The following is a 27,179-nucleotide window of genomic DNA, read 5'->3' as shown; positions in this document are numbered from 1 at the left end:
CAAATCAAAAACTGAAGAATTGGGCGTGCAAAATTATTCGCAAGGCACTGTAACTATATCTTCCGTTGTAGCGTTGACTCACGTAAAGAAGTTTATGTTACAAGCTTCTACCATACGAAGTGACTGTCTGTCGTTTACTCAAGGTGCTGTCTACAGGCTACACATCAACCCGTTTTGAAATGAAGCCTTTCACAAAATGTACAAAAAACAATTAAACAATTATTTTTGACACCCCCCCCCAAAAAAAAAAAAAACTTGTCTACGTCAACTGATTGGCGATGACGTCATGAGATTCCGGAACTTTTCAGGAGTGACTGAAAGACTTCTAGTCAAATATGCATTCAGAACGGATTAGGAATAATTGCTTGTGTACTTGCACTTTGACCTTTGTTAAATGTATTGATATATTTTGGAGTTACTACAATTTAATTGTATGAATGATAATGTGTTGTTTCTTAAATTGATCTGTGTTCAGTCCTTGAAGATTAGAGCTGAACCTCTCAGAAACCTCCCCTTTAATTGATCTGTGTTCAGTCCTTGAAGATTAGAGCTGAACCTCTCAGAAACCTCCCCTTTAATTGATCTGTGTTCAGTCCTTGAAGATTAGAGCTGAACCTCTCAGAAACCTCCCCTTTAATTGATCTGTGTTCAGTCCTTGAAGATTAGAGCTGAACCTCTCAGAAACCTCCCTTTAATTGATCTGTGTTCAGTCCTTGAAGATTAGAGCTGAACCTCTCAGAAACCTCCCCTTTAATTGATCTGTGTTCAGTCCTTGAAGATTAGAGCTGAACCTCTCAGAAACCTCCCCTTTAATTGATCTGTGTTCAGTCCTTGAAGATTAGAGCTGAACCTCTCAGAAACCTCCCCTTTAATTGATCTGTGTTCAGTCCTTGAAGATTAGAGCTGAACCTCTCAGAAACCTCCCCTTTAATTGATCTGTGTTCAGTCCTTGAAGATTAGAGCTGAACCTCTCAGAAACCTCCCCTTTAATTGATCTGTGTTCAGTCCTTGAAGATTAGAGCTGAACCTCTCAGAAACCTCCCCTTTAATTGATCTGTGTTCAGTCCTTGAAGATTAGAGCTGAACCTCTCAGAAACCTCCCCTTTAATTGATCTGTGTTCAGTCCTTGAAGATTAGAGCTGAACCTCTCAGAAACCTCCCCTTTAAATGATCTGTGTTCAGTCCTTGAAGATTAGAGCTGAACCTCTCAGAAACCTCCCCTTTAAATGATCTGTGTTCAGTCCTTGAAGATTAGAGCTGAACCTCTCAGAAACCTCCCCTTTAATTGATTCATTCTCTGATTTTGGGGGATTTTCTGTAGTTTCTGTAATTTTGTTAATTTAAATTGTTTTAAAAACATAGTTTTCCAAATGAGATTTACAGGTTTTCAACTTAATTTACCATGTGTAATGATTGATACATTGGAAATCTTATTCACCCGAGCTCTGACCAAATACCTGTAACTAGCTAGTTCCTACTAGTATTAATGTCTCTATATTCCATCCGACTCCCCTGCAGATGTACAAGAAGGATCTGTACAGTCTGGAGGAACCAGTGAGAGTAAACCACGGCGGCATGAAGTCGTCTCTGAGCTACACCCAGCAGCCCTACCAGGACCAACAGCCACACCGCCAGTACGACCACCCGCCTTACGGCTACTGTAGCGACGGGGGGGGCTACGCCGAACCAAAGCAGCCTCCCCAGGGGAACTTTGACCCTCACACTCCTCACCTGCACTACAACAACCGTGTGCCTCAACACTTCGACGACGGCCAGTGGCCCCCCTACGACCAGCAGACCTCTTCCCCCCAGCCCCCAGGGTACCAGCCTGGCCCGGGCCACCAGCAGGGCTACACTCCCAGGGGGACCACCCCCTACGAGGACGGCCCAGTCAGGGACTACAGCCCCCCCCAGCCCTGCTACGATGAGGCACCGGCGGGGATGCAGGGCTACGACGGCAGGCCTCGTCACGGTAAAACTCCGGTGCCTATGCGGTACGATGATCCGCCTCCCCCGCCGTCGGCTGGCCCTTACGACGCTCGCTCCCCTTACGAGTCCGAGTCCCCTCACTGCTACCCCGTAAGCTCGCCCCGCTCCCCAGACCCCCCCAAGCAGTATTACGGAGACTCTGCTCCTGGCCTGAGACCCTCCTATAACCCAGGACCTCCCAGCCGGGGCGGTGGCTACAACCGTGAACCTCTAATGACCTCTGACCCGCCCCTGCCCCCTCCCAAACCTGAACCCCTGGCCTCCCCAGGAGAGATGGGAGTAAACGCGGGGTCCAAGCCCCCGGGGGAGGAGGAAAGGGACGACCCGGCCATGAAGCCCCAATCGGTGCTCAACAGGGTCAAGATGTTTGAGAATAAAAGGTCGCTGTCTGTTGACCGAGCCAAGGAGGCTGACGACTCTACCGTGACGAGGGTAGGTGTACGACACAGCCAAACACCTAGACAGCATGCTTATAATGTATGTCTGGGATAGGGCTGTTACAATAACCTTATTACCACCACACCAGTGGTCACTTCATGATGGTAGTCAAATTCCATATGACCGTTTAGTCACGGTAATTAGGCTTCTCCAAGTCCTGATGCTGCTGATGGTCATTAGTAGCCTGCTAAACTTGCTAACTGCCTGGTACTCAGCACTCTGTTGTCCCTCTAATCACTCTGACCTCACTGCAAATGTAGTTGAAAATCTAATCAAACTCTTCATGAGAGCCCATGAGCTCATGTTGCGCAACATTTCTATAGGCTATGCAATTGCTTGAGAAAACCGAGTGATGGCCTCTACTAAAAAGAGGAGGATCCCATCAGCTTTCTATAGGCTAGGCCTACTATATTTATTTCTCAACTTTCCTAATATTAAGCACGTTGCGTCTCTTTACAACAGGAGTATAGCCTACCTGGCTGGCAAGAAAACGGAAAAGCTCGTCCTCATATTTGATATTAAGTGCATATATATTTAAGTGCATTTCTCCGCTGTCCCTGTTTTGGGACAGGTGCACGATAAAGGTCCATTATAACTCCAAACAAATTTCACACGTATATTATTTAGTAAATGTAAAGATGAAATCAAGAATAGTCTGATGGGTGACAATATTATCAAATCACTTGTTAATGTCTGTGTGCAGTAAGGCAAGAAACTCATGTCTTTTGTTAGCGAATTTTTCAAATCATAGTCGCATACCTTATGTATTGGGCTTTATTAAACTTTTTAAAATGTAGACGTTCCAAAGGTCTGCATCAGTGGCTTGTAGTCTGTGTGTGGAAGCCAGGAGATGCTAAATGGGTTTACGTTAATTAGCGATCAATTACTGTGAGACGAGCAGTTATTTGCTTGACAATCACCGGCTGATGAAATGTCATGACCGCCACAGCCCTAGTCTGGGGTTCTCCACTAGGACACTTAGCCTATCTACAGGGGCTACTTGGAAAGAACATACACTAGACCTAATAATCAGTGACACATAGGGGATTCAAATCAAATCAAATGTATTTATAAAGCCCTTCTTACATCAGCTGATATCTCAAAGTGCTGTACAGCAACCCAGCCTAAAACCCCCAAACAGCAAGCAATGCAGGTGTAGAAGCACAGATTATTCTGGCAGAGCAACATGTGATTGGGGGTAATTAACCCCTGATGAATGTGATTGGATACCAAGATAACATGTGATTAGGGTAATGAACCCCTGATGAATGTGATTGGATACCAAGATAACATGTGATTGGGGTAATGAACCCCTGATGAATGTGATTGGATACCAAGATAACATGTGATTGGGGTAATGAACCCCTGATGAATGTGATTGGATACCAAGATAACATGTGATTAGGGTAATGAACCCCTGATGAATGTGATTGGATACCAAGATAACATGTGATTAGGGTAATGAACCCCTGATGAATGTGATTGGATACCAAGATAACATGTGTGGTAGTGTAGTTGATTCCCACTATATATTCAAGCTGCAAAGTCAAAATGGGCTATATTGTAAAAATGTATTAAAAACATTTAATTTAGGATTTGGCATAATGTTAGCAGAGTGGTTAAGGTCAAGGTTTGGTTTCAAATCATATTTTAAGAAGAGAAATTGTAAAATTTCGGTGCTTCTCACTTTGCAACTTGGCCAGATAGTGGCAACCTGTGTAGATACAATAGTCAGGTTTAACCTCCGGTCTGTCTGGTGTTCCAGCCTGCAGACCTGCCCAGACCTGTGACTGCACCTGGGCCTGTCCCCAAAGCCAACTCCCTCAGCAACCTGGAGCAGGGCAAGGCTACTTACAGGTACACACACCACACACACACACACACACACACACACACACACACACACACACACACACACACACACACACACACACACACACACACACACACACACACACACACACACACACACACACACACACACACACACACACACATACTGTAGACACACCACACACACACACACCACAAACACCGTAGAGACACACCACACACATACTGTACACACACTGTAGAGACACACACACACACATACTGTACACACACTGTAGACACACCACACACACACACACATACTGTAGACACACCACACACATACACACACTGTAGACACACCACACACATACACACACTGTAGACACACCACACACATACACACACTGTAGACACACCACACATATACACACACTGTAGACACACCACACACATACACACACTGTAGACACACCACACACATACACACACTGTAGACACACCACACACACACTGTAGACACACCACACACACACTGTAGACACACCACACACACACTGTAGACACACCACACACACACTGTAGACACACCACACACACACTGTAGACACACCACACACACACTGTAGACACACCACACACACACTGTAGACACACCACACACACACTGTAGACACACCACACACACACTGTAGACACACCACACACACACTGTAGACACACCACACACACACACTGTAGACACACCACACACACACACTGTAGACACACCACACACACACACTGTCGACACACCACACACACACACTGTCGACACACACACACACTGTAGACACACCACACACACACACACTGTCGACACACACACACACTGTAGACACACCACACACACACACACTGTAGACACACCACACACACACACACTGTCGACACACACACACACTGTAGACACACCACACACACACACACTGTAGACACACCACACACACACACACTGTAGACACACACACACACTGTAGACACACCACACACACACACACACTGTAGACACACACACACACTGTAGACACACACACACACACACACACACACACACACTGTAGACACACCACACACACACACACTGTAGACACACCACACACACACATACCGTAGACACTGTTGTGTCCAGTTGTCTGGATGACCTTTGTGTGGTGGACCATTCTTGATTCACACGGGGAAACTGATGAACGTGAAAAACCCAGCAGCGTTGTCGTTCTTGACACCAACTGGTGCGCCAGGCATCTACTACCCATTCAAAGGCACCTAAAGATTTATCTACATCTGCATGTCTCCTCCCCTTCATCTGCATGTCTCCTCCCCTTCATCTGCATGTCTCCTCCCCTTCATCTACATGTCTCCTCCCCTTCATCTACATGTCTCCTCCCCTTCATCTACATGTCTCCTCCCCTTCGTCTGCATGTCTCCTCCCCTTCGTCTGCATGTCTCCTCCCCTTCGTCTGCCTGTCTCCTCCCCTTCGTCTGCATGTCTCCTCCCCTTCGTCTGCATGTCTCCTCCCCTTCATCTGCATGTCTCCTCCCCTTCATCTGCATGTCTCCTCCCCTTCATCTACATGTCTCCTCCCCTTCATCTGCATGTCTCCTCCCCTTCATCTACACTGACTGAAGTGGATTTAACAGGTGACATCAATAAGGAATCATAGCTTTCACCTGGATTCACCTGGTCAGGCAGGTGTTCATAATGTTGTGCCGACTCAGCGTGTGTCATTTCCAGAGGGGTCTGAAATGATTAACACAATCATGACTGTATAAAATAATTCATTAATACAATTGCTCAGAGAAATATATTTTAACAAGTCATTTTATAATAAGAAAATAATAATTTGACGAGTGAAAACTTACAGGGTCAAAGAGCCAAGACATACCAATCTCTCCTGGTGTTGTTTATGGTGAGAGATTAGCATGTACTGTGGGAATAATTACCAATCTCTCCTGGTGTTGTTTATGGTGAGAGGTTAGCATGTACTGTGGGAATAATTACCAATCTCTCCTGGTGTTGTTTATGGTGAGAGGTTAGCATGTACTGTGGGTATAATTATACCAACCTCTCCTATTGTTGTTTATGGTGAGAGGTTAGCATGTACTGTGGGTATAATTATACCAACCTCTCCTGGTGTTGTTTATGGAGGTTAACATGTACTGTGGGAATAATTCCCAATCTCTCCTGGTGTTGTTTATGGTGAGAGGTTAGCATGTACTGTGGGTATAATTATACCAACCTCTCCTATTGTTGTTTATGGTGAGAGGTTAGCATGTACTGTGGGTATAATTATACCAACCTCTCCTGGTGTTGTTTATGGTGAGAGGTTAGCATGTACTGTGGGTATAATTATACCAACCTCTCCTGGTGTTGTTTATGGTGAGAGGTTAGCATGTACTGTGGGAATAATTATACCAACCTCTCCTATTGTTGTTTATGGTGAGAGGTTAACATGTACTGTGGGAATAATTATACCAACCTCTCCTATTGTTGTTTATGGTGAGAGGTTAGCATGTACTGTGGGAATAATTCCCAACCTCTCCTATTGTTGTTTATGGTGAGAGGTTAACATGTACTGTGGGAATAATTATACCAACCTCTCCTGGTGTTGTTTATGGTGAGAGGTTAGCATGTACTGTGGGTATAATTATACCAACCTCTCCTGGTGTTGTTTATGGAGGTTAGCATGTACTGTGGGTATAATTATACCAACCTCTCCTATTGTTGTTTATGGTGAGAGGTTAGCATGTACTGTGGGTATAATTCCCAACCTCTCCTGGTGTTGTTTATGGTGAGAGGTTAGCATGTACTGTGGGTATAATCATCACATTTTCATTCAGGATGATGGTAGCATCCACATTAACATATTATCTTCTTATTTACAATAAAAAGTGACTCCAAATCGATGCATTTATTCACCATTTAATTTATATTGGGCACAAAATAATCTGAAACACAACCAAAAACTAACTGCATACAACCGGGTTTGTAGAGTCGTAAGCTTGATGTAATCAATGTGTGCTAAGAATATGGGACCAAAAACTAAACTTTCGACTACTTTATTTCGAAGAATCTTTAGGGATTTCAATCATTTTGACCCTATATGACTTGTTATATGTATTGGTATAAAATCATATAAAAACAAACAAATGGAAAAACTTTATGTGGCTCTGTAGCTCAGTTGGTAGAGCATGGCGCTTGTAACGCCAGGGTAGTGGGTTCGATCCCCGGGACCACCCATACGTAGAATGTATGCACACATGACTGTAAGTCGCTTTGGATAAAAGCGTCTGCTAAATGGCATATATTACTTTATACAGTCATTACTGCTCATCTTTATCGAGGTCGGCAATTTTGGACGTGTGTGTGTGTGTGTGTGTGTGTGTGTGTGTGTGTGTGTGTGTGTGTGTGTGTGTGTGTGTGTGTGTGTGTGTGTGTGTGTGTGTGTGTGTGTGTGTGTGTGTGTGTGTGTGTGTGATATTTATATAAATAAATAAAACGAGGTGGGTAAAGGATGATGCTGAGATTTGTCCTTTCCGAGAGGAAGGAAATCTACCTGGTTAATTTATCAGAGTCGACCCCAGAGCTCCACCTAGTGGACATGTTACACAGTGCAACGACCAGTATGTGAAACACAGATTCCACCCACTGAACACAGTGATGTAATGTGAACACTATCTAGTGTCTCTGTCTCTCCATTTCAATTGAAAGGGGCTTTATTGGCATGGGAAACATATGTTTACGAGGTAGATAATAAACAAAAGTGCAAAATAAACAGTAAATATCACTCACAAAAGTTCCAAAAGACTAAAGACATTTCAATTGTCCTTATCTCTATATACAGTGTTGTAACGATGTGCAAGTAGGGAATACAAAAGGGAAAATAAATAGGCATAAATATGGGTTGTATTTACAATGGTGTTCGTTCTTCACTAGTTGACATTTTCTCGTGGCAACAGGTCACAAATCTTGCTGCTGTGATGGCACACTGTGGAATTTCACCCAGTAGATATGGGAGTTTATCCAAATTGGATTTGTTTTTGAATTCTTTATGGGTCTGTGATCTGAGGGAAATATGTGTCTCTAATATGGTCATACATTGGGCAGGAGGTTAGGAAGTGCAGCTCAGTTTCCACCTCATTTTGTGGGCAGTGAGCACATAGCCTGTATTCTCTTGAGAGCCATGTCTGCCTACGGCGTCCTTTCTCAATAGCAAGGCTATGCTCACTGAGTCTGTACATAGTCAAAGCTTTCCTTAAGTTTGGGTCAGTCACAGTGGTCAGGTATTCTGCCGCTATGTACTCTCTGTTTAGGGCCAAATAGCATTCTAGTTTGCTCTGTTTTTTTGTCAATTCTTTCTAATTAGTCAAGTAATTATCTTTTTGTTTTTTCATGATTTGATTGGGTCTAATTGTGCTGCTGTCCTGGGGCTCTGTGGGGTCTGTTTGTTTGTGAACTGAGCCCCAGGACCAGCTTGCTTAGGGGACTCTTCTCCAGGTTCATCTCTCTGTAGGTGATGGCTTTAGGGAAGGTTTAGGTGGTTGTAGAATTTAACGTCTCTTTTCTGGATTTTGATTATTAGCAGGTATCGACCTAATTCTGCTCTGCATTATTTGGTGTTTTACGTTGTACACAGAGGAGATTTTTGGAGATTTCTGCATGCAGAGTTTAAATTTGGTGTTTGTCCCATTTTGTGAGTTCTTGGTTGGTAAGCGGACCCCAGACCCCTCTCTCTCTCTCCTTCTCTCTCTCTCTCTCTCTCTGTCTCTCTCTCTCTCTCTCTCTCTCCTTCTCTCCTTCTCTCTCTCTCTCTCTCTCCCTCCCTCTCCCCCTCCCTCTGGTCGGTGTTACTAGTTCTGAATGTCTGACCGTCTGTCCCTCTGTTATCAATGTCTGTCCTTCGCTCTACTTTCTCCTGTGTGGCTCTCTAACAGCCCGTTCTGTCTCTCACTCTACTTTGTGGAATGGATTCGTAAGTGTATAAAGGTTTTGGGGTCAATTCCATTTTAATTCCAGTGAAATCAGGAAGTACACTGATGTTCTAATTACAATTCTCTTCCATTTGGAACATTTTGGAATGTGGGTTTTATTTTCTGAATTGAAATGGAATTGAGACCAACTCTGATGTGTCTCATCTCCCCCTCAGAGCCCCCGAGTCCCAAAATCCCCCTGGGGCTAAACCCCTGGACAACTGCGATGCTGACGAGGATGAGGAGTACTATAGGAAACAGCTGTCCTACTTTGACCGACGCAGCTTCGACAGCAAGGCCATGAACCCCAGCCCTGGCGTCAACCGCTTCCCACCACAGACCCAGCTGGCTTACCCTTACAACAGGTATACTATATTACCCATAACCAACTACAAACAGGTAAACTACACTACCCAGAACTCCTAGAACCATTTCCTTTACAGCAGACCCAGCTGGCTTGCCCCCACAACCCTACCCAAATCAACAGCTAGCCCCAAGGCGCGTGTACTATAGATCTGAGAGGATAAGTACAATCACTATGGTCACAGCCCGGAGGTCAGGCTGACTGCCCGGAGGTCAGGCTGACTGCCCGGAGGTCAGGCTGACTGCCCGGAGGTCAGGGCTGACTGCCAGGAGGTCAGGCTGACCGCGTTTAAAGGGATTAAGTCCTGAGGCAGAACTGCTAATCTTGATCACATGAGTTGTTGGGGCTTCAAAGTGACAGTGATTTGTAGATTAAATGATTCTGCCCAATTCGACTGTGACGTTGTTGATCTTTAAACACACCCTCTGTTTGTGTCTGTGCTTTAGGGCCGAGTCTGTGGAGAAGGTGAGCCCGGTAGAGAAGAGGTACGAGCCCCTCCCCCAGATCAGCCCTGTGTCTCAGTACGGACCACCCAGTCCTGCTGTACCACCCAACAGCCTGCCTAAACTCATCCCCAATGACGGTAAGAATAGATGTCTCAGGGGATCTCTACCTTTAACAGAACACTAAGTGTTATCTAATATTAGTGGAGCCACCTCCATCAAAGACAGTGTTACGTTTGTTAAAGAGCACTGTGGTAGCTAAAAGTACTTAGAATTAAGTTGACATCTTTAAGTGTAATAGTTTAGTTGACCTCTGGCTTTATGTAGGTACTCACATCCCTAGTTGACCTCTGGCTGGCTGTATGTAGGTACTCACATCCCTAGTTGACCTCTGGCTTAATGTAGGTACTCACATCCCTAGTTGACCTCTGGCTTTATGTAGGTACTCACATCCCTAGTTGACCTCTGGCTGGCTTTATGTAGGTACTCACATCCGTAGTTGACCTCTGGCTTTATGTAGGTACTCACATCCGTAGTTGACCTCTGGATTAATGTAGGTACTCACATCCCTAGTTGACCTCTGGCTGGCTGTATGTAGGTTCTCACATCCCTAGTTGACCTCTGGCTGGCTGTATGTAGGTACTCACATACCTAGTTGACCTCTGGCTGGCTGTATGTAGGTACTCACATACCTAGTTGACCTCTGGCTGGCTGTATGTAGGTACTCACATACCTAGTTGACCTCTGGCTGGCTGTATGTAGGTACTCACATCCCTAGTTGACCTCAGGCTTAATGTAGGTACTCACATCCCTAGTTGACCTCTGGCTTAATGTAGGTACTCACATCCTAAGTTGACCTCTGGCTGGCTGGCTGTATGTAGGTACTCACATCCCTAGTTGACCTCTGGCTGGCTGTATGTAGGTACTCACATCCCTAGTTGACCTCTGGCTGTATGTAGGTACTCACAACCCTAGTAGACCTCTGGCTGGTTGTATGTAGGTACTCACATCCATAGTTGACCCCTGGCTTAATGTAGGTACTCACATCCCTAGTTGACCTCTGGCTTAATGTAGGTACTCACATCCCTAGTTGACCTCTGGCTTTATGTAGGTACTCACATCCCTAGTTGACCTCTGGCTGGCTGTATGTAGGTACTCACATCCCTAGTTGACCTCTGGCTGGCTTTATGTAGGTACTCACATCCCTAGTTGACCTCTGGCTGGCTTTATGTAGGTACTCACATCCCTAGTTGACCTCTGGCTTTATGTAGGTACTCACATCCGTAGTTGACCTCTGGCTTTATGTAGGTACTCACATCCGTAGTTGACCTCTGGCTTTATGTAGGTACTCACATCCCTAGTTGACCTCTGGCTTTATGTAGGTACTCACATCCCTAGTTGACCTCTGGCTGTATGTAGGTACTCATATCCCTAGTTGACCTCTGGCTGTATGTAGGTTCTCACATCCCTAGTAGACCTCTGGCTTTATGTAGGTACTCACATCCCTAGTTGACCTCTGGCTGGCTGTATGTAGGTACTCACATACCTAGTTGACCTCTGGCTGGCTGTATGTAGGTACTCACATCCCTAGTTGACCTCTGGCTGGCTGTATGTAGGTACTCACATCCCTAGTTGACCTCTGGCTGGCTTTATGTAGGTACTCACATCCGTAGTTGACCTCTGGATTTATGTAGGTACTCACATCCCTAGTTGACCTCTGGATTAATGTAGGTACTCACATCCCTAGTTGACCTCTGGCTGGCTGTATGTAGGTACTCACATCCCTAGTTGACCTCTGGCTGTATGTAGGTCCTCACATCCCTAGTAGACCTCTGGCTGGTTGTATGTAGGTACTCACATCCATAGTTGACCTCTGGCTTAATGTAGGTACTCACATCCCTAGTTGACCTCTGGCTGGCTGTATGTAGGTACTCACATCCCTAGTTGACCTCAGGCTTTATGTAGGTACTCACATCCCTAGTTGACCTCTGGCTGGTTGTATGTAGGTACTCACATCCCTAGTTGACCTCTGGCTGGTTGTATGTAGGTACTCACATCCCTAGTTGACCTCTGGCTGGTTGTATGTAGGTACTCACATCCATAGTTGACCTCTGGCTGGCTGTATGTAGGTACTCACGTCTCTTTCCCTCTCTCTCCAGTGAACTCTCACCCCGACCAGCTCCTCAGCTCCTCTCCAAAACTTGACCTCTCTGGTCTCCGCCCCCCTGTCCTCCAGGACCCCCCTTCCCAGCCCTACCTGGCCCAGAGGTCCCCAGTGGGGGTCAACGGTACCGACGCACCCCCCAAAACCCCTGGTACCACTCCCACCCCACAAAGCTACAACCGATACGTCCCTAAACCGTACACCTCCTCAGCCCGGCCCTTTGAGAGGAAGTTTGAAAGCCCCAAGTTCAACCACAACCTCCTCCCCAACGACATTGGGGAGACAGACCTCCTGATCAGTAGCAGCAACCCTAAACCCAGCGTGGTCAACAACAACGGCAGGACCAAGCCTCCGCTGTCTCCTCAGGCCCTGGACCACGACAGTGGACTGGACACATTCACACGCACCATGGACAACAGGGGGCCCAAGTACCAGCAGCACAACAACTTAGTCAACAATGCTGTGTCCAAGGCCATACCTGTCAGGTAAGGATATACCGTTGAAGTGAATTGGTAGTAGTAGACCCTGTTAGATAAGGGGATGATGTAATAATCTGGTCTGGTAGTAGTAGACCCTGTTAGATAAAGGGATGAGGTAATAATCTGGTAGTAGTAGACCCTGTTAGATAAGGGGATGAGGTAATAATCTGGTAGTAGTAGACCCTGTTAGATAAGGGGATGAGGTAATAATCTGGTAGTAGTAGACCCTGTTAGATAAGGGGATGAGGTAATAATCTGGTAGTAGTAGACCCTGTTAGATAAGGGGATGAGGTAATAATCTGGTAGTAGTAGACCCTGTTAGATAAGGGGATGAGGTAATAATCTGGTAGTAGTAGACCCTGTTAGATAAGGGGATGAGGTAATAATCTGGTAGTAGTAGACCCTGTTAGATAAGGGGGATGATGTAATAATCTGGTCTGGTAGTAGTAGACCCTGTTAGATAAGGGGATGAGGTAATAATCTGGTCTGGTAGTAGTAGACCCTGTTAGATAAGGGGATGAGGTAATAATCTGGTCTGGTAGTAGTAGACCCTGTTAGATAAGGGGATGAGGTAATAATCTGGTCTGGTAGTAGTAGACCCTGTTAGATAAGGGGATGAGGTAATAATCTGGTCTGGTAGTAGTAGACCCTGTTAGATAAGGGGATGAGGTAATAATCTGGTAGTAGTAGACCCTGTTAGATAAGGGGATGAGGTAATAATCTGGTCTGGTAGTAGTAGACCCTGTTAGATAAGGGGATGAGGTAATAATCTGGTAGTAGTAGACCCTGTTAGATAAGGGGATGAGGTAATAATCTGGTAGTAGTAGACCCTGTTAGATAAGGGGATGAGGTAATAATCTGGTAGTAGTAGACCCTGTTAGATAAGGGGATGAGGTAATAATCTGGTCTGGTAGTAGTAGACCCTGTTAGATAAGGGGGATGAGGTAATAATCTGGTCAGGTAGTAGACCCTGTTAGATAAGGGGGATGAGGTAATAATCTGGTCTGGTAGTAGTAGACCCTGTTAGATAAGGGGATGAGGTAATAATCTGGTCTGGTAGTAGTAGACCCTGTTAGATAAGGGGATGAGGTAATAATCTGGTCTGGTAGTAGTAGACCCTGTTAGATAAGGGGATGAGGTAATAATCTGGTCTGGTAGTAGTAGACCCTGTTAGATAAGGGGGATGAGGTAATAATCTGGTAGAGGTAGACCCTGTTAGATAAGGGGGATGAGGTAATAATCTGGTAGTAGTAGACCCTGTTAGATAAGGGGATGAGGTAATAATCTGGTCAGGTAGTAGACCCTGTTAGATAAGGGGATGAGGTAATAATCTGGTCTGGTAGTAGTAGACCCTGTTAGATAAGGGGATGAGGTAATAATCTGGTCTGGTAGTAGTAGACCCTGTTAGATAAGGGGATGAGGTAATAATCTGGTCTGGTAGTAGTAGACCCTGTTAGATAAAGGGGATGAGGTAATAATCTGGTAGTAGTAGACCCTGTTAGATAAGGAGGATGAGGTAATAATCTGGTCTGGTAGTAGTAGACCCTGTTAGATAAGGGGATGAGGTAATAATCTGGTAGTAGTAGACCCTGTTAGATAAGGGGATGAGGTAATAATCTGGTAGTAGTAGACCCTGTTAGATAAGGGGATGAGGTAATAATCTGGTCTGGTAGTAGTAGACCCTGTTAGATAAGGGGATGAGGTAATAATCTGGTAGTAGTAGACCCTGTTAGATAAGGGGATGAGGTAATAATCTGGTAGTAGTAGACCCTGTTAGATAAGGGGGATGATGTAATAATCTGGTCTGGTAGTAGTAGACCCTGTTAGATAAGGGGATGAGGTAATAATCTGGTAGTAGTAGACCCTGTTAGATAAGGGGATGAGGTAATAATCTGGTCTGGTAGTAGTAGACCCTGTTAGATAAGGGGATGAGGTAATAATCTGGTCTGGTAGTAGTAGACCCTGTTAGATAAGGGGGATGAGGTAATAATCTGGTAGAGGTAGACCCTGTTAGATAAGGGGGATGAGGTAATAATCTGGTAGTAGTAGACTCTGTTAGATAAGGGGGATGAGGTAATAATCTGGTCAGGTAGTAGACCCTGTTAGATAAGGGGGATGAGGTAATAATCTGGTCTGGTAGTAGTAGACCCTGTTAGATAAGGGGGATGAGGTAATAATCTGGTCTGGTAGTAGTAGACCCTGTTAGATAAGGGGGATGAGGTAATAATCTGGTCTGGTAGTAGTAGACCCTGTTAGATAAAGGGGATGAGGTAATAATATGGTAGTAGTAGACCCTGTTAGATAAGGAGGATGAGGTAATAATCTGGTCTGGTAGTAGTAGACCCTGTTAGATAAGGGGATGAGGTAATAATCTGGTAGTAGTAGACCCTGTTAGATAAGGGGATGAGGTAATAATCTGGTAGTAGTAGACCCTGTTAGATAAGGGGATGAGGTAATAATCTGGTAGTAGTAGACCCTGTTAGATAAGGGGGATGATGTAATAATCTGGTCTGGTAGTAGTAGACCCTGTTAGATAAGGGGATGAGGTAATAATCTGGTAGTAGTAGACCCTGTTAGATAAGGGGATGAGGTAATAATCTGGTCTGGTAGTAGTAGACTCTGTTAGATAAGGGGATGAGGTAATAATCTGGTCTGGTAGTAGTAGACCCTGTTAGATAAGGGGATGAGGTAATAATCTGGTCTGGTAGTAGTAGACCCTGTTAGATAAGGGGATGAGGTAATAATCTGGTCTGGTAGTAGTAGACCCTGTTAGATAAGGGGATGAGGTAATAATCTGGTCTGGTAGTAGTAGACCCTGTTAGATAAGGGGATGAGGTAATAATCTGGTAGTAGTAGACCCTGTTAGATAAGGGGATGAGGTAATAATCTGGTCTGGTAGTAGTAGACCCTGTTAGATAAGGGGATGAGGTAATAATCTGGTAGTAGTAGACCCTGTTAGATAAGGGGATGAGGTAATAATCTGGTAGTAGTAGACCCTGTTAGATAAGGGGGATGAGGTAATAATCTGGTAGTAGTAGACCCTGTTAGATAAGGGGGATGAGGTAATAATCTGGTAGTAGTAGACCCTGTTAGATAAGGGGGATGAGGTAATAATCTGGTCAGGTAGTAGACCCTGTTAGATAAGGGGGATGAGGTAATAATCTGGTCTGGTAGTAGTAGACCCTGTTAGATAAGGGGATGAGGTAATAATCTGGTCTGGTAGTAGTAGACCCTGTTAGATAAGGGGATGAGGTAATAATCTGGTCTGGTAGTAGTAGACCCTGTTAGATAAGGGGATGAGGTAATAATCTGGTCTGGTAGTAGACCCTGTTAGATAAGGGGATGAGGTAATAATCTGGTAGTAGTAGACCCTGTTAGATAAGGGGATGAGGTAATAATCTGGTCTGGTAGTAGTAGACCCTGTTAGATAAGGGGATGAGGTAATAATCTGGTAGTAGTAGACCCTGTTAGATAAGGGGATGAGGTAATAATCTGGTCTGGTAGTAGTAGACCCTGTTAGATAAGGGGATGAGGTAATAATCTGGTCTGGTAGTAGTAGACCCTGTTAGATAAGGGGATGAGGTAATAATCTGGTAGTAGTAGACCCTGTTAGATAAGGGGATGAGGTAATAATCTGGTAGTAGTAGACCCTGTTAGATAAGGGGATGAGGTAATAATCTGGTCTGGTAGTAGTAGACCCTGTTAGATAAGGGGATGAGGTAATAATCTGGTCTGGTAGTAGTAGACCCTGTTAGATAAGGGGGATGAGGTAATAATCTGGTAGTAGTAGACCCTGTTAGATAAGGGGATGAGGTAATAATCTGGTCTGGTAGTAGTAGACCCTGTTAGATAAGGGGGATGAGGTAATAATCTGGTCTGGTAGTAGTAGACCCTGTTAGATAAGGGGGATGAGGTAATAATCTGGTCTGGTAGTAGTAGACCCTGTTAGATAAAGGGGATGAGGTAATAATCTGGTAGTAGTAGACCCTGTTAGATAAGGAGGATGAGGTAATAATCTGGTCTGGTAGTAGTAGACCCTGTTAGATAAGGGGATGAGGTAATAATCTGGTAGTAGTAGACCCTGTTAGATAAGGGGATGAGGTAATAATCTGGTAGTAGTAGACCCTGTTAGATAAGGGGAATGAGGTAATAATCTGGTCTGGTAGTAGTAGACCCTGTTAGATAAGGGGATGAGGTAATAATCTGGTCTGGTAGTAGAGCCTGTTAGATAAGGGGGATGAGGTAATAATCTGGTCTGGTAGTAGTAGACCCTGTTAGATAAGGGGATGAGGTAATAATCTGGTCTGGTAGTAGTAGACCCTGTTAGATAAGGGGATGAGGTAATAATCTGGTAGTAGTAGACCCTGTTAGATAAGGGGATGAGGTAATAATCTGGTCTGGTAGTAGTAGACCCTGTTAGATAAGGGGATGAGGTAATAATCTGGTCTGGTAGTAGTAGACCCTGTTAGATAAGGGGGATGAGGTAATAATCTGGTAGTAGTAGACCCTGTTAGATAAGGGGGATGAGGTAATAATCTGGTAGTAGTAGACCCTGTTAGATAAGGGGGATGAGGTAATAATCTGGTCTGGTAGTAGTAGACCCTGTTAGATAAGGGGGATGAGGTAATAATCTGGTCTGGTAGTAGTAGACCCTGTTAGATAAGGGGGATGAGGTAATAATCTGGTAGTAGTAGACCCTGTTAGATAAGGGGATGAGGTAATAATCTGGTCTGGTAGTAGTAGACCCTGTTAGATAAGGGGGATGAGGTAATAATCTGGTCTGGTAGTAGTAGACCCTGTTAGATAAGGGGGATGAGGTAATAATCTGGTCTGGTAGTAGTAGACCCTGTTAGATAAAGGGGATGAGGTAATAATCTGGTAGTAGTAGACCCTGTTAGATAAGGAGGATGAGGTAATAATCTGGTCTGGTAGTAGTAGACCCTGTTAGATAAGGGGATGAGGTAATAATCTGGTAGTAGTAGACCCTGTTAGATAAGGGGATGAGGTAATAATCTGGTAGTAGTAGACCCTGTTAGATAAGGGGAATGAGGTAATAATCTGGTCTGGTAGTAGTAGACCCTGTTAGATAAGGGGATGAGGTAATAATCTGGTCTGGTAGTAGAGCCTGTTAGATAAGGGGGATGAGGTAATAATCTGGTCTGGTAGTAGTAGACCCTGTTAGATAAGGGGATGAGGTAATAATCTGGTAGTAGTAGACCCTGTTAGATAAGGGGGATGAGGTAATAATCTGGTAGTAGTAGACCCTGTTAGATAAGGGGGATGAGGTAATAATCTGGTCTGGTAGTAGTAGACCCTGTTAGATAAGGGGGATGAGGTAATAATCTGGTCTGGTAGTAGTAGACCCTGTTAGATAAGGGGATGAGGTAATAATCTGGTCTGGTAGTAGTAGACCCTGTTAGATAAGGGGGATGAGGTAATAATCTGGTAGTAGTAGACCCTGTTAGATAAGGGGATGAGGTAATAATCTGGTAGTAGTAGACCCTGTTAGATAAGGGGGATGAGGTAATAATCTGGTAGTAGTAGACCCTGTTAGATAAGGGGGATGAGGTAATAATCTGGTAGTAGTAGACCCTGTTAGATAAGGGGGATGAGGTAATAATCTGGTCTGGTAGTAGTAGACCCTGTTAGATAAGGGGGATGAGGTAATAATCTGGTAGTAGTAGACCCTGTTAGATAAGGGGGATGAGGTAATAATCTGGTCTGGTAGTAGTAGACCCTGTTAGATAAGGGGGATGAGGCAATAATCTGGTAGTAGTAGACCCTGTTAGATAAGGGGGATGAGGTAATAATCTGGTAGTAGTAGACCCTGTTCGATAAGGGGGATGAGGTAATAATCTGGTCTGGTAGTAGTAGACCCTGTTAGATAAGGGGGATGAGGTAATAATCTGGTCTGGTAGTAGTAGACCCTGTTAGATAAGGGGGATGAGGTAATAATCTGGTCAGGTAGTAGTAGACCCTGTTAGATAAGGGGATGAGGTAATAATCTGGTCTGGTAGTAGTAGACCCTGTTAGATAAGGGGATGAGGTAATAATCTGGTCTGGTAGTAGTAGACCCTGTTAGATAAGGGGATGAGGTAATAATCTGGTCTGGTAGTAGTAGACCCTGTTAGATAAGGGGGATGAGGTAATAATCTGGTAGTAGTAGACCCTGTTAGATAAGGGGATGAGGTAATAATCTGGTAGTAGTAGACCCTGTTAGATAAGGGGATGAGGTAATAATCTGGTCTGGTAGTAGAGCCTGTTAGATAAGGGGATGAGGTAATAATCTGGTCTGGTAGTAGACCCTGTTAGATAAAGGGGATGAGGTAATAATCTGGTAGTAGTAGACCCTGTTAGATAAGGGGATGAGGTAATAATCTGGTAGTAGTAGACCCTGTTAGATAAGGGGATGAGGTAATAATCTGGTCTGGTAGTAGTAGAGCCTGTTAGATAAAGGGGATGAGGTAATAATCTGGTCTGGTAGTAGACCCTGTTAGATAAGGGGATGAGGTAATAATCTGGTCTGGTAGTAGACCCTGTTAGATAAAGGGGATGAGGTAATAATCTGGTAGTAGTAGACCCTGTTAGATAAGGGGGATGAGGTAATAATCTGGTCAGGTAGTAGACCCTGTTAGATAAGGGGATGAGGTAATAATCTGGTAGTAGTAGACCCTGTTAGATAAGGGGGATGAGGTAATAATCTGGTCTGGTAGTAGTAGACCCTGTTAGATAAGGGGATGAGGTAATAATCTGGTAGTAGTAGACCCTGTTAGATAAGGGGATGAGGTAATAATCTGGTAGTAGTAGACCCTGTTAGATAAGGGGGATGATGTAATAATCTGGTCTGGTAGTAGTAGACCCTGTTAGATAAGGGGATGAGGTAATAATCTGGTAGTAGTAGACCCTGTTAGATAAGGGGATGAGGTAATAATCTGGTCTGGTAGTAGTAGACCCTGTTAGATAAGGGGATGAGGTAATAATCTGGTCTGGTAGTAGTAGACCCTGTTAGATAAGGGGGATGAGGTAATAATCTGGTAGAGGTAGACCCTGTTAGATAAGGGGATGAGGTAATAATCTGGTAGTAGTAGACTCTGTTAGATAAGGGGATGAGGTAATAATCTGGTCAGGTAGTAGACCCTGTTAGATAAGGGGGATGAGGTAATAATCTGGTCTGGTAGTAGTAGACCCTGTTAGATAAGGGGGATGAGGTAATAATCTGGTCTGGTAGTAGTAGACCCTGTTAGATAAGGGGATGAGGTAATAATCTGGTCTGGTAGTAGTAGACCCTGTTAGATAAAGGGGATGAGGTAATAATATGGTAGTAGTAGACCCTGTTAGATAAGGAGGATGAGGTAATAATCTGGTCTGGTAGTAGTAGACCCTGTTAGATAAGGGGATGAGGTAATAATCTGGTAGTAGTAGACCCTGTTAGATAAGGGGATGAGGTAATAATCTGGTAGTAGTAGACCCTGTTAGATAAGGGGATGAGGTAATAATCTGGTAGTAGTAGACCCTGTTAGATAAGGGGATGATGTAATAATCTGGTCTGGTAGTAGTAGACCCTGTTAGATAAGGGGATGAGGTAATAATCTGGTAGTAGTAGACCCTGTTAGATAAGGGGATGAGGTAATAATCTGGTCTGGTAGTAGTAGACTCTGTTAGATAAGGGGATGAGGTAATAATCTGGTCTGGTAGTAGTAGACCCTGTTAGATAAGGGGATGAGGTAATAATCTGGTCTGGTAGTAGTAGACCCTGTTAGATAAGGGGATGAGGTAATAATCTGGTCTGGTAGTAGTAGACCCTGTTAGATAAGGGGATGAGGTAATAATCTGGTCTGGTAGTAGTAGACCCTGTTAGATAAGGGGATGAGGTAATAATCTGGTAGTAGTAGACCCTGTTAGATAAGGGGATGAGGTAATAATCTGGTCTGGTAGTAGTAGACCCTGTTAGATAAGGGGATGAGGTAATAATCTGGTAGTAGTAGACCCTGTTAGATAAGGGGATGAGGTAATAATCTGGTAGTAGTAGACCCTGTTAGATAAGGGGATGAGGTAATAATCTGGTAGTAGTAGACCCTGTTAGATAAGGGGGATGAGGTAATAATCTGGTAGTAGTAGACCCTGTTAGATAAGGGGGATGAGGTAATAATCTGGTCAGGTAGTAGACCCTGTTAGATAAGGGGGATGAGGTAATAATCTGGTCTGGTAGTAGTAGACCCTGTTAGATAAGGGGATGAGGTAATAATCTGGTCTGGTAGTAGTAGACCCTGTTAGATAAGGGGATGAGGTAATAATCTGGTCTGGTAGTAGTAGACCCTGTTAGATAAGGGGATGAGGTAATAATCTGGTCTGGTAGTAGACCCTGTTAGATAAGGGGATGAGGTAATAATCTGGTAGTAGTAGACCCTGTTAGATAAGGGGATGAGGTAATAATCTGGTCTGGTAGTAGTAGACCCTGTTAGATAAGGGGATGAGGTAATAATCTGGTAGTAGTAGACCCTGTTAGATAAGGGGATGAGGTAATAATCTGGTCTGGTAGTAGTAGACCCTGTTAGATAAGGGGATGAGGTAATAATCTGGTCTGGTAGTAGTAGACCCTGTTAGATAAGGGGGATGAGGTAATAATCTGGTAGTAGTAGACCCTGTTAGATAAGGGGGATGAGGTAATAATCTGGTAGTAGTAGACCCTGTTAGATAAGGGGGATGAGGTAATAATCTGGTCTGGTAGTAGTAGACCCTGTTAGATAAGGGGATGAGGTAATAATCTGGTCTGGTAGTAGTAGACCCTGTTAGATAAGGGGGATGAGGTAATAATCTGGTAGTAGTAGACCCTGTTAGATAAGGGGATGAGGTAATAATCTGGTCTGGTAGTAGTAGACCCTGTTAGATAAGGGGATGAGGTAATAATCTGGTCTGGTAGTAGTAGACCCTGTTAGATAAGGGGATGAGGTAATAATCTGGTCTGGTAGTAGTAGACCCTGTTAGATAAAGGGGATGAGGTAATAATCTGGTAGTAGTAGACCCTGTTAGATAAGGAGGATGAGGTAATAATCTGGTCTGGTAGTAGTAGACCCTGTTAGATAAGGGGATGAGGTAATAATCTGGTAGTAGTAGACCCTGTTAGATAAGGGGATGAGGTAATAATCTGGTAGTAGTAGACCCTGTTAGATAAGGGGAATGAGGTAATAATCTGGTCTGGTAGTAGTAGACCCTGTTAGATAAGGGGATGAGGTAATAATCTGGTCTGGTAGTAGAGCCTGTTAGATAAGGGGATGAGGTAATAATCTGGTCTGGTAGTAGTAGACCCTGTTAGATAAGGGGATGAGGTAATAATCTGGTCTGGTAGTAGTAGACCCTGTTAGATAAGGGGATGAGGTAATAATCTGGTAGTAGTAGACCCTGTTAGATAAGGGGATGAGGTAATAATCTGGTCTGGTAGTAGTAGACCCTGTTAGATAAGGGGATGAGGTAATAATCTGGTCTGGTAGTAGTAGACCCTGTTAGATAAGGGGATGAGGTAATAATCTGGTAGTAGTAGACCCTGTTAGATAAGGGGGATGAGGTAATAATCTGGTAGTAGTAGACCCTGTTAGATAAGGGGATGAGGTAATAATCTGGTCTGGTAGTAGTAGACCCTGTTAGATAAGGGGGATGAGGTAATAATCTGGTCTGGTAGTAGTAGACCCTGTTAGATAAGGGGATGAGGTAATAATCTGGTAGTAGTAGACCCTGTTAGATAAGGGGATGAGGTAATAATCTGGTCTGGTAGTAGTAGACCCTGTTAGATAAGGGGATGAGGTAATAATCTGGTCTGGTAGTAGTAGACCCTGTTAGATAAGGGGATGAGGTAATAATCTGGTCTGGTAGTAGTAGACCCTGTTAGATAAAGGGGATGAGGTAATAATCTGGTAGTAGTAGACCCTGTTAGATAAGGAGGATGAGGTAATAATCTGGTCTGGTAGTAGTAGACCCTGTTAGATAAGGGGATGAGGTAATAATCTGGTAGTAGTAGACCCTGTTAGATAAGGGGATGAGGTAATAATCTGGTAGTAGTAGACCCTGTTAGATAAGGGGATGAGGTAATAATCTGGTCTGGTAGTAGTAGACCCTGTTAGATAAGGGGATGAGGTAATAATCTGGTCTGGTAGTAGTAGCCTGTTAGATAAGGGGATGAGGTAATAATCTGGTCTGGTAGTAGTAGACCCTGTTAGATAAGGGGATGAGGTAATAATCTGGTAGTAGTAGACCCTGTTAGATAAGGGGGATGAGGTAATAATCTGGTAGTAGTAGACCCTGTTAGATAAGGGGGATGAGGTAATAATCTGGTCTGGTAGTAGTAGACCCTGTTAGATAAGGGGGATGAGGTAATAATCTGGTCTGGTAGTAGTAGACCCTGTTAGATAAGGGGATGAGGTAATAATCTGGTCTGGTAGTAGTAGACCCTGTTAGATAAGGGGATGAGGTAATAATCTGGTAGTAGTAGACCCTGTTAGATAAGGGGATGAGGTAATAATCTGGTAGTAGTAGACCCTGTTAGATAAGGGGGATGAGGTAATAATCTGGTAGTAGTAGACCCTGTTAGATAAGGGGGATGAGGTAATAATCTGGTAGTAGTAGACCCTGTTAGATAAGGGGGATGAGGTAATAATCTGGTCTGGTAGTAGTAGACCCTGTTAGATAAGGGGATGAGGTAATAATCTGGTAGTAGTAGACCCTGTTAGATAAGGGGGATGAGGTAATAATCTGGTCTGGTAGTAGTAGACCCTGTTAGATAAGGGGATGAGGCAATAATCTGGTAGTAGTAGACCCTGTTAGATAAGGGGATGAGGTAATAATCTGGTAGTAGTAGACCCTGTTCGATAAGGGGATGAGGTAATAATCTGGTCTGGTAGTAGTAGACCCTGTTAGATAAGGGGATGAGGTAATAATCTGGTCTGGTAGTAGTAGACCCTGTTAGATAAGGGGATGAGGTAATAATCTGGTCAGGTAGTAGTAGACCCTGTTAGATAAGGGGATGAGGTAATAATCTGGTCTGGTAGTAGTAGACCCTGTTAGATAAGGGGATGAGGTAATAATCTGGTCTGGTAGTAGTAGACCCTGTTAGATACCCTGTTAGGGATGAGGTAATAATCTGGTCTGGTAGTAGTAAGACCCTGTTAGATAAGGGGATGAGGTAATAATCTGGTCTGGTAGTAGAGCCTGTTAGATAGTAGTAATAATCTGGTCTGGTAGTAGACCCTGTTAGATAAGGGGATGAGGTAATAATCTGGTCTGGTAGTAGACCCTGTTAGATAAGGGGATGGTAATAAGTAGTAGACCCTGTTAGATAAGGGGATGAGGTAATAATCTGGTAGTAGTAGACCCTGTTAGATAAGGGGATGAGGTAATAATCTGGTAGTAGTAGACCCTGTTAGATAAGGGGATGAGGTAATAATCTGGTCTGGTAGTAGTAGACCCTGTTAGATAAAGGGGATGAGGTAATAATCTGGTCTGGTAGTAGACCCTGTTAGATAAGGGGATGAGGTAATAATCTGGTAGTAGTAGACCCTGTTAGATAAGGGGATGAGGTAATAATCTGGTAGTAGTAGACCCTGTTAGATAAGGGGATGAGGTAATAATCTGGTCTGGTAGTAGACCCTGTTAGATAAGGGGATGAGGTAATAATCTGGTAGTAGTAGACCCTGTTAGATAAGGGGATGAGGTAATAATCTGGTAGTAGTAGACCCTGTTAGATAAGGGGATGAGGTAATAATCTGGTCTGGTCTGGTAGTAGTAGACCCTGTTAGATAAGGGGATGAGGTAATAATCTGGTCTGGTAGTAGTAGACCCTGTTAGATAATCTGGTCTGGTAGGGATAGATAAGGGGATGAGGTAATAATCTGGTAGTAGTAGACCCTGTTAGATAAGGGGATGAGGTAATAATCTGGTCTGGTAGTAGTAGACCCTGTTAGATAAGGGGGATGAGGTAATAATCTGGTCAGGTAGTAGTAGTGGTTAGCGGCAGGGTAGCCTAGTGGTTAGAGCGTTGGACTAGTAACCTGGAAGGTTGCAAGTTCAAACCCCTGAGCTGACAAGGTACAAATCTGTCGTTCTGCCCCTGAACAAGCAGTTAACCCAGTGTTCCTAGGCCGTCATTGAAAATAAGAATTTGTTCTTAACTGACTTGCCTAGTTAAATAAAGGTTAAAATATAAATCTATGGCTGACTACACACACTAATCTCATGACATGGACTCAAGCCGTAGAGATACAATACACATGTTCTATTTAATTCTGTCCACACGGCATAAACTGCATCATATACAGGCAACGGCCATAATTACAGACTCATTAACTGATCCTGCATGGCTACGTTGGTAGAGCGTGGCTACGTTGGTAGAGCGTGGCTACGTTGGTAGAGCGTGGCTACGTTGGTAGAGCGTGGCTACGTTGGTAGAGCGTGGCTACGTTGGTAGAGCGTGGCTACGTTGGTAGAGCATGACTATAGAGTACCTCTCCTCCCTCTCATCTCACCCCCCCCCCCCCCCTGAAAAACTGTCTCTGCACCCCATGACAAAATGTGTAGAATTGCAGGAACTAAGCTTTAAACCTGCAACATGTTCTCTCTGCCAACAAGAGGGGTGTGAACAGTTAGTGTAATGAACAGTGCTTGTGCCCATAGATGTACAGGAAGCATACGCTCTACATAGATGTGGCGGGCAGGGAATTCCCCAATGCTGGAACGGGGGCCTGAGTGAGAAAGTTTGGGAACCTCTAGTCTATACAGGATGGTCTAGCAACTAACAGTCACTAACTCTCCTTCCTCTCTAGCCCCAGTGGTCTATACAGGATGGTCTAGCTAACAGTCACTAACTCTCCTTCCTCTCTAGCCCCAGTGGTCTATACAGGATGGTCTAGTAACTAACAGTCACTAACTCTCCTTCCTCTCTAGCCCCAGTGGTCTTTACAGGATGGTCTAGTAACTAACAGTCACTAACTCTCCTTCCTCTCTAGCCCCAGTGGTCTATACAGGATGGTCTAGCTAACAGTCACTAACTCTCCTTCCTCTCTAGCCCCAGTGGTCTATACAGGATGGTCTAGTAACTAACAGTCACTAACTCTCCTTCCTCTCTAGCCCCAGTGGTCTATACAGGATGGTCTAGCTAACAGTCACTAACTCTCCTTCCTCTCTAGCCCCAGTGGTCTATACAGGATGGTCTAGCTAACAGTCACTAACTCTCCTTCCTCTCTAGCCCCAGTGGTCTTTACAGGATGGTCTAGTAACTAACAGTCACTAACTCTCCTTCCTCTCTAGCCCCAGTGGTCTATACAGGATGGTCTAGCTAACAGTCACTAACTCTCCTTCCTCTCTAGCCCCAGTGGTCTATACAGGATGGTCTAGTAACTAACAGTCACTAACTCTCCTTCCTCTCTAGCCCCAGTGGTCTATACAGGATGGTCTAGCTAACAGTCACTAACTCTCCTTCCTCTCTAGCCCCAGTGGTCTATACAGGATGGTCTAGCTAACAGTCACTAACTCTCCTTCCTCTCTAGCCCCAGTGGTCTATACAGGATGGTCTAGTAACTAACAGTCACTAACTCTCCTTCCTCTCTAGCCCCAGTGGTCTATACAGGATGGTCTAGTAACTAACAGTCACTAACTCTCCTTCCTCTCTAGCCCCAGTGGTCTATACAGGATGGTCTAGTAACTAACAGTCACTAACTCTCCTTCCTCTCTAGCCCCAGTGGTCTATACAGGATGGTCTAGCTAACAGTCACTAACTCTCCTTCCTCTCTAGCCCCAGTGGTCTATACAGGATGGTTTAGCTAACAGTCACTAACTCTCCTTCCTCTCTAGCCCCAGTGGTCTATACAGGATGGTCTAGCTAACAGTCACTAACTCTCCTTCCTCTCTACATTTACATTTAACATTTAAGTCATTTAGCAGACGCTCTTATCCAGAGCGACTTCCAAATTGGTGCATTCACCTTATGACATCCAGTGGGACAGTCACTTAACAATAGTGCATCTAAAACTTAGGGGGGGTGGGGTGAGAGGGATTACTTATCCTATCCTAGGTATTCCTTAAAGAGGTGGGGTTTCAGGTGTCTCCGGAAGGTGGTGATTGACTCCGCTGTCCTGGCGTCGTGAGGGAGTTTGTTCCACCATTGGGGGGCCAGGGCAGCGAACAGTTTTGACTGGGCTGAGCGGGAGCTGTACTTCCTCAGTGGTAGGGAGGCGAGCAGGCCAGAGGTGGATGAACGCAGTGCCCTTGTTTGGGTGTAGGGCCTGATCAGAGCCTGGAGGTACTGAGGTGCCGTTCCCCTCACAGCTCCGTAGGCAAGCACCATGGTCTTGTAGCGGATGCGAGCTTCAACTGGAAGCCAGTGGAGAGAACGGAGGAGCGGGGTGACGTGAGAGAACTTGGGAAGGTTGAACACCAGACGGGCTGCGGCGTTCTGGATGAGTTGAAGGGGTTTAATGGCACAGGCAGGGAGCCCA

At 44.5% G+C, this 27,179-nt stretch overlaps 1 protein-coding gene across 1 annotated transcript in view; it reads left to right on the top strand.

The window, feature by feature from the left end:
* Nucleotides 1-27,179, top strand: part of LOC124031591 (tight junction protein ZO-1-like) — a 268,215-nt gene that overhangs the window by 232,577 nt on the left and 8,459 nt on the right. Inside the window, 5 exon segments of the mRNA XM_046343022.1 lie at nt 1,519-2,421; nt 4,193-4,284; nt 9,426-9,614; nt 10,060-10,196; nt 12,216-12,705. Coding sequence (XP_046198978.1) covers nt 1,519-2,421; nt 4,193-4,284; nt 9,426-9,614; nt 10,060-10,196; nt 12,216-12,705 — 1,811 coding nt within the window.

Source organism: Oncorhynchus gorbuscha, linkage group LG01 (assembly GCF_021184085.1).
Source record: "Oncorhynchus gorbuscha isolate QuinsamMale2020 ecotype Even-year linkage group LG01, OgorEven_v1.0, whole genome shotgun sequence".
In the NCBI taxonomy this organism is placed as follows: domain Eukaryota; kingdom Metazoa; phylum Chordata; class Actinopteri; order Salmoniformes; family Salmonidae; genus Oncorhynchus; species Oncorhynchus gorbuscha.
Note: the sequence above shows the minus strand (reverse complement) of the source record. Positions and strands in the feature narration are given on the sequence as shown.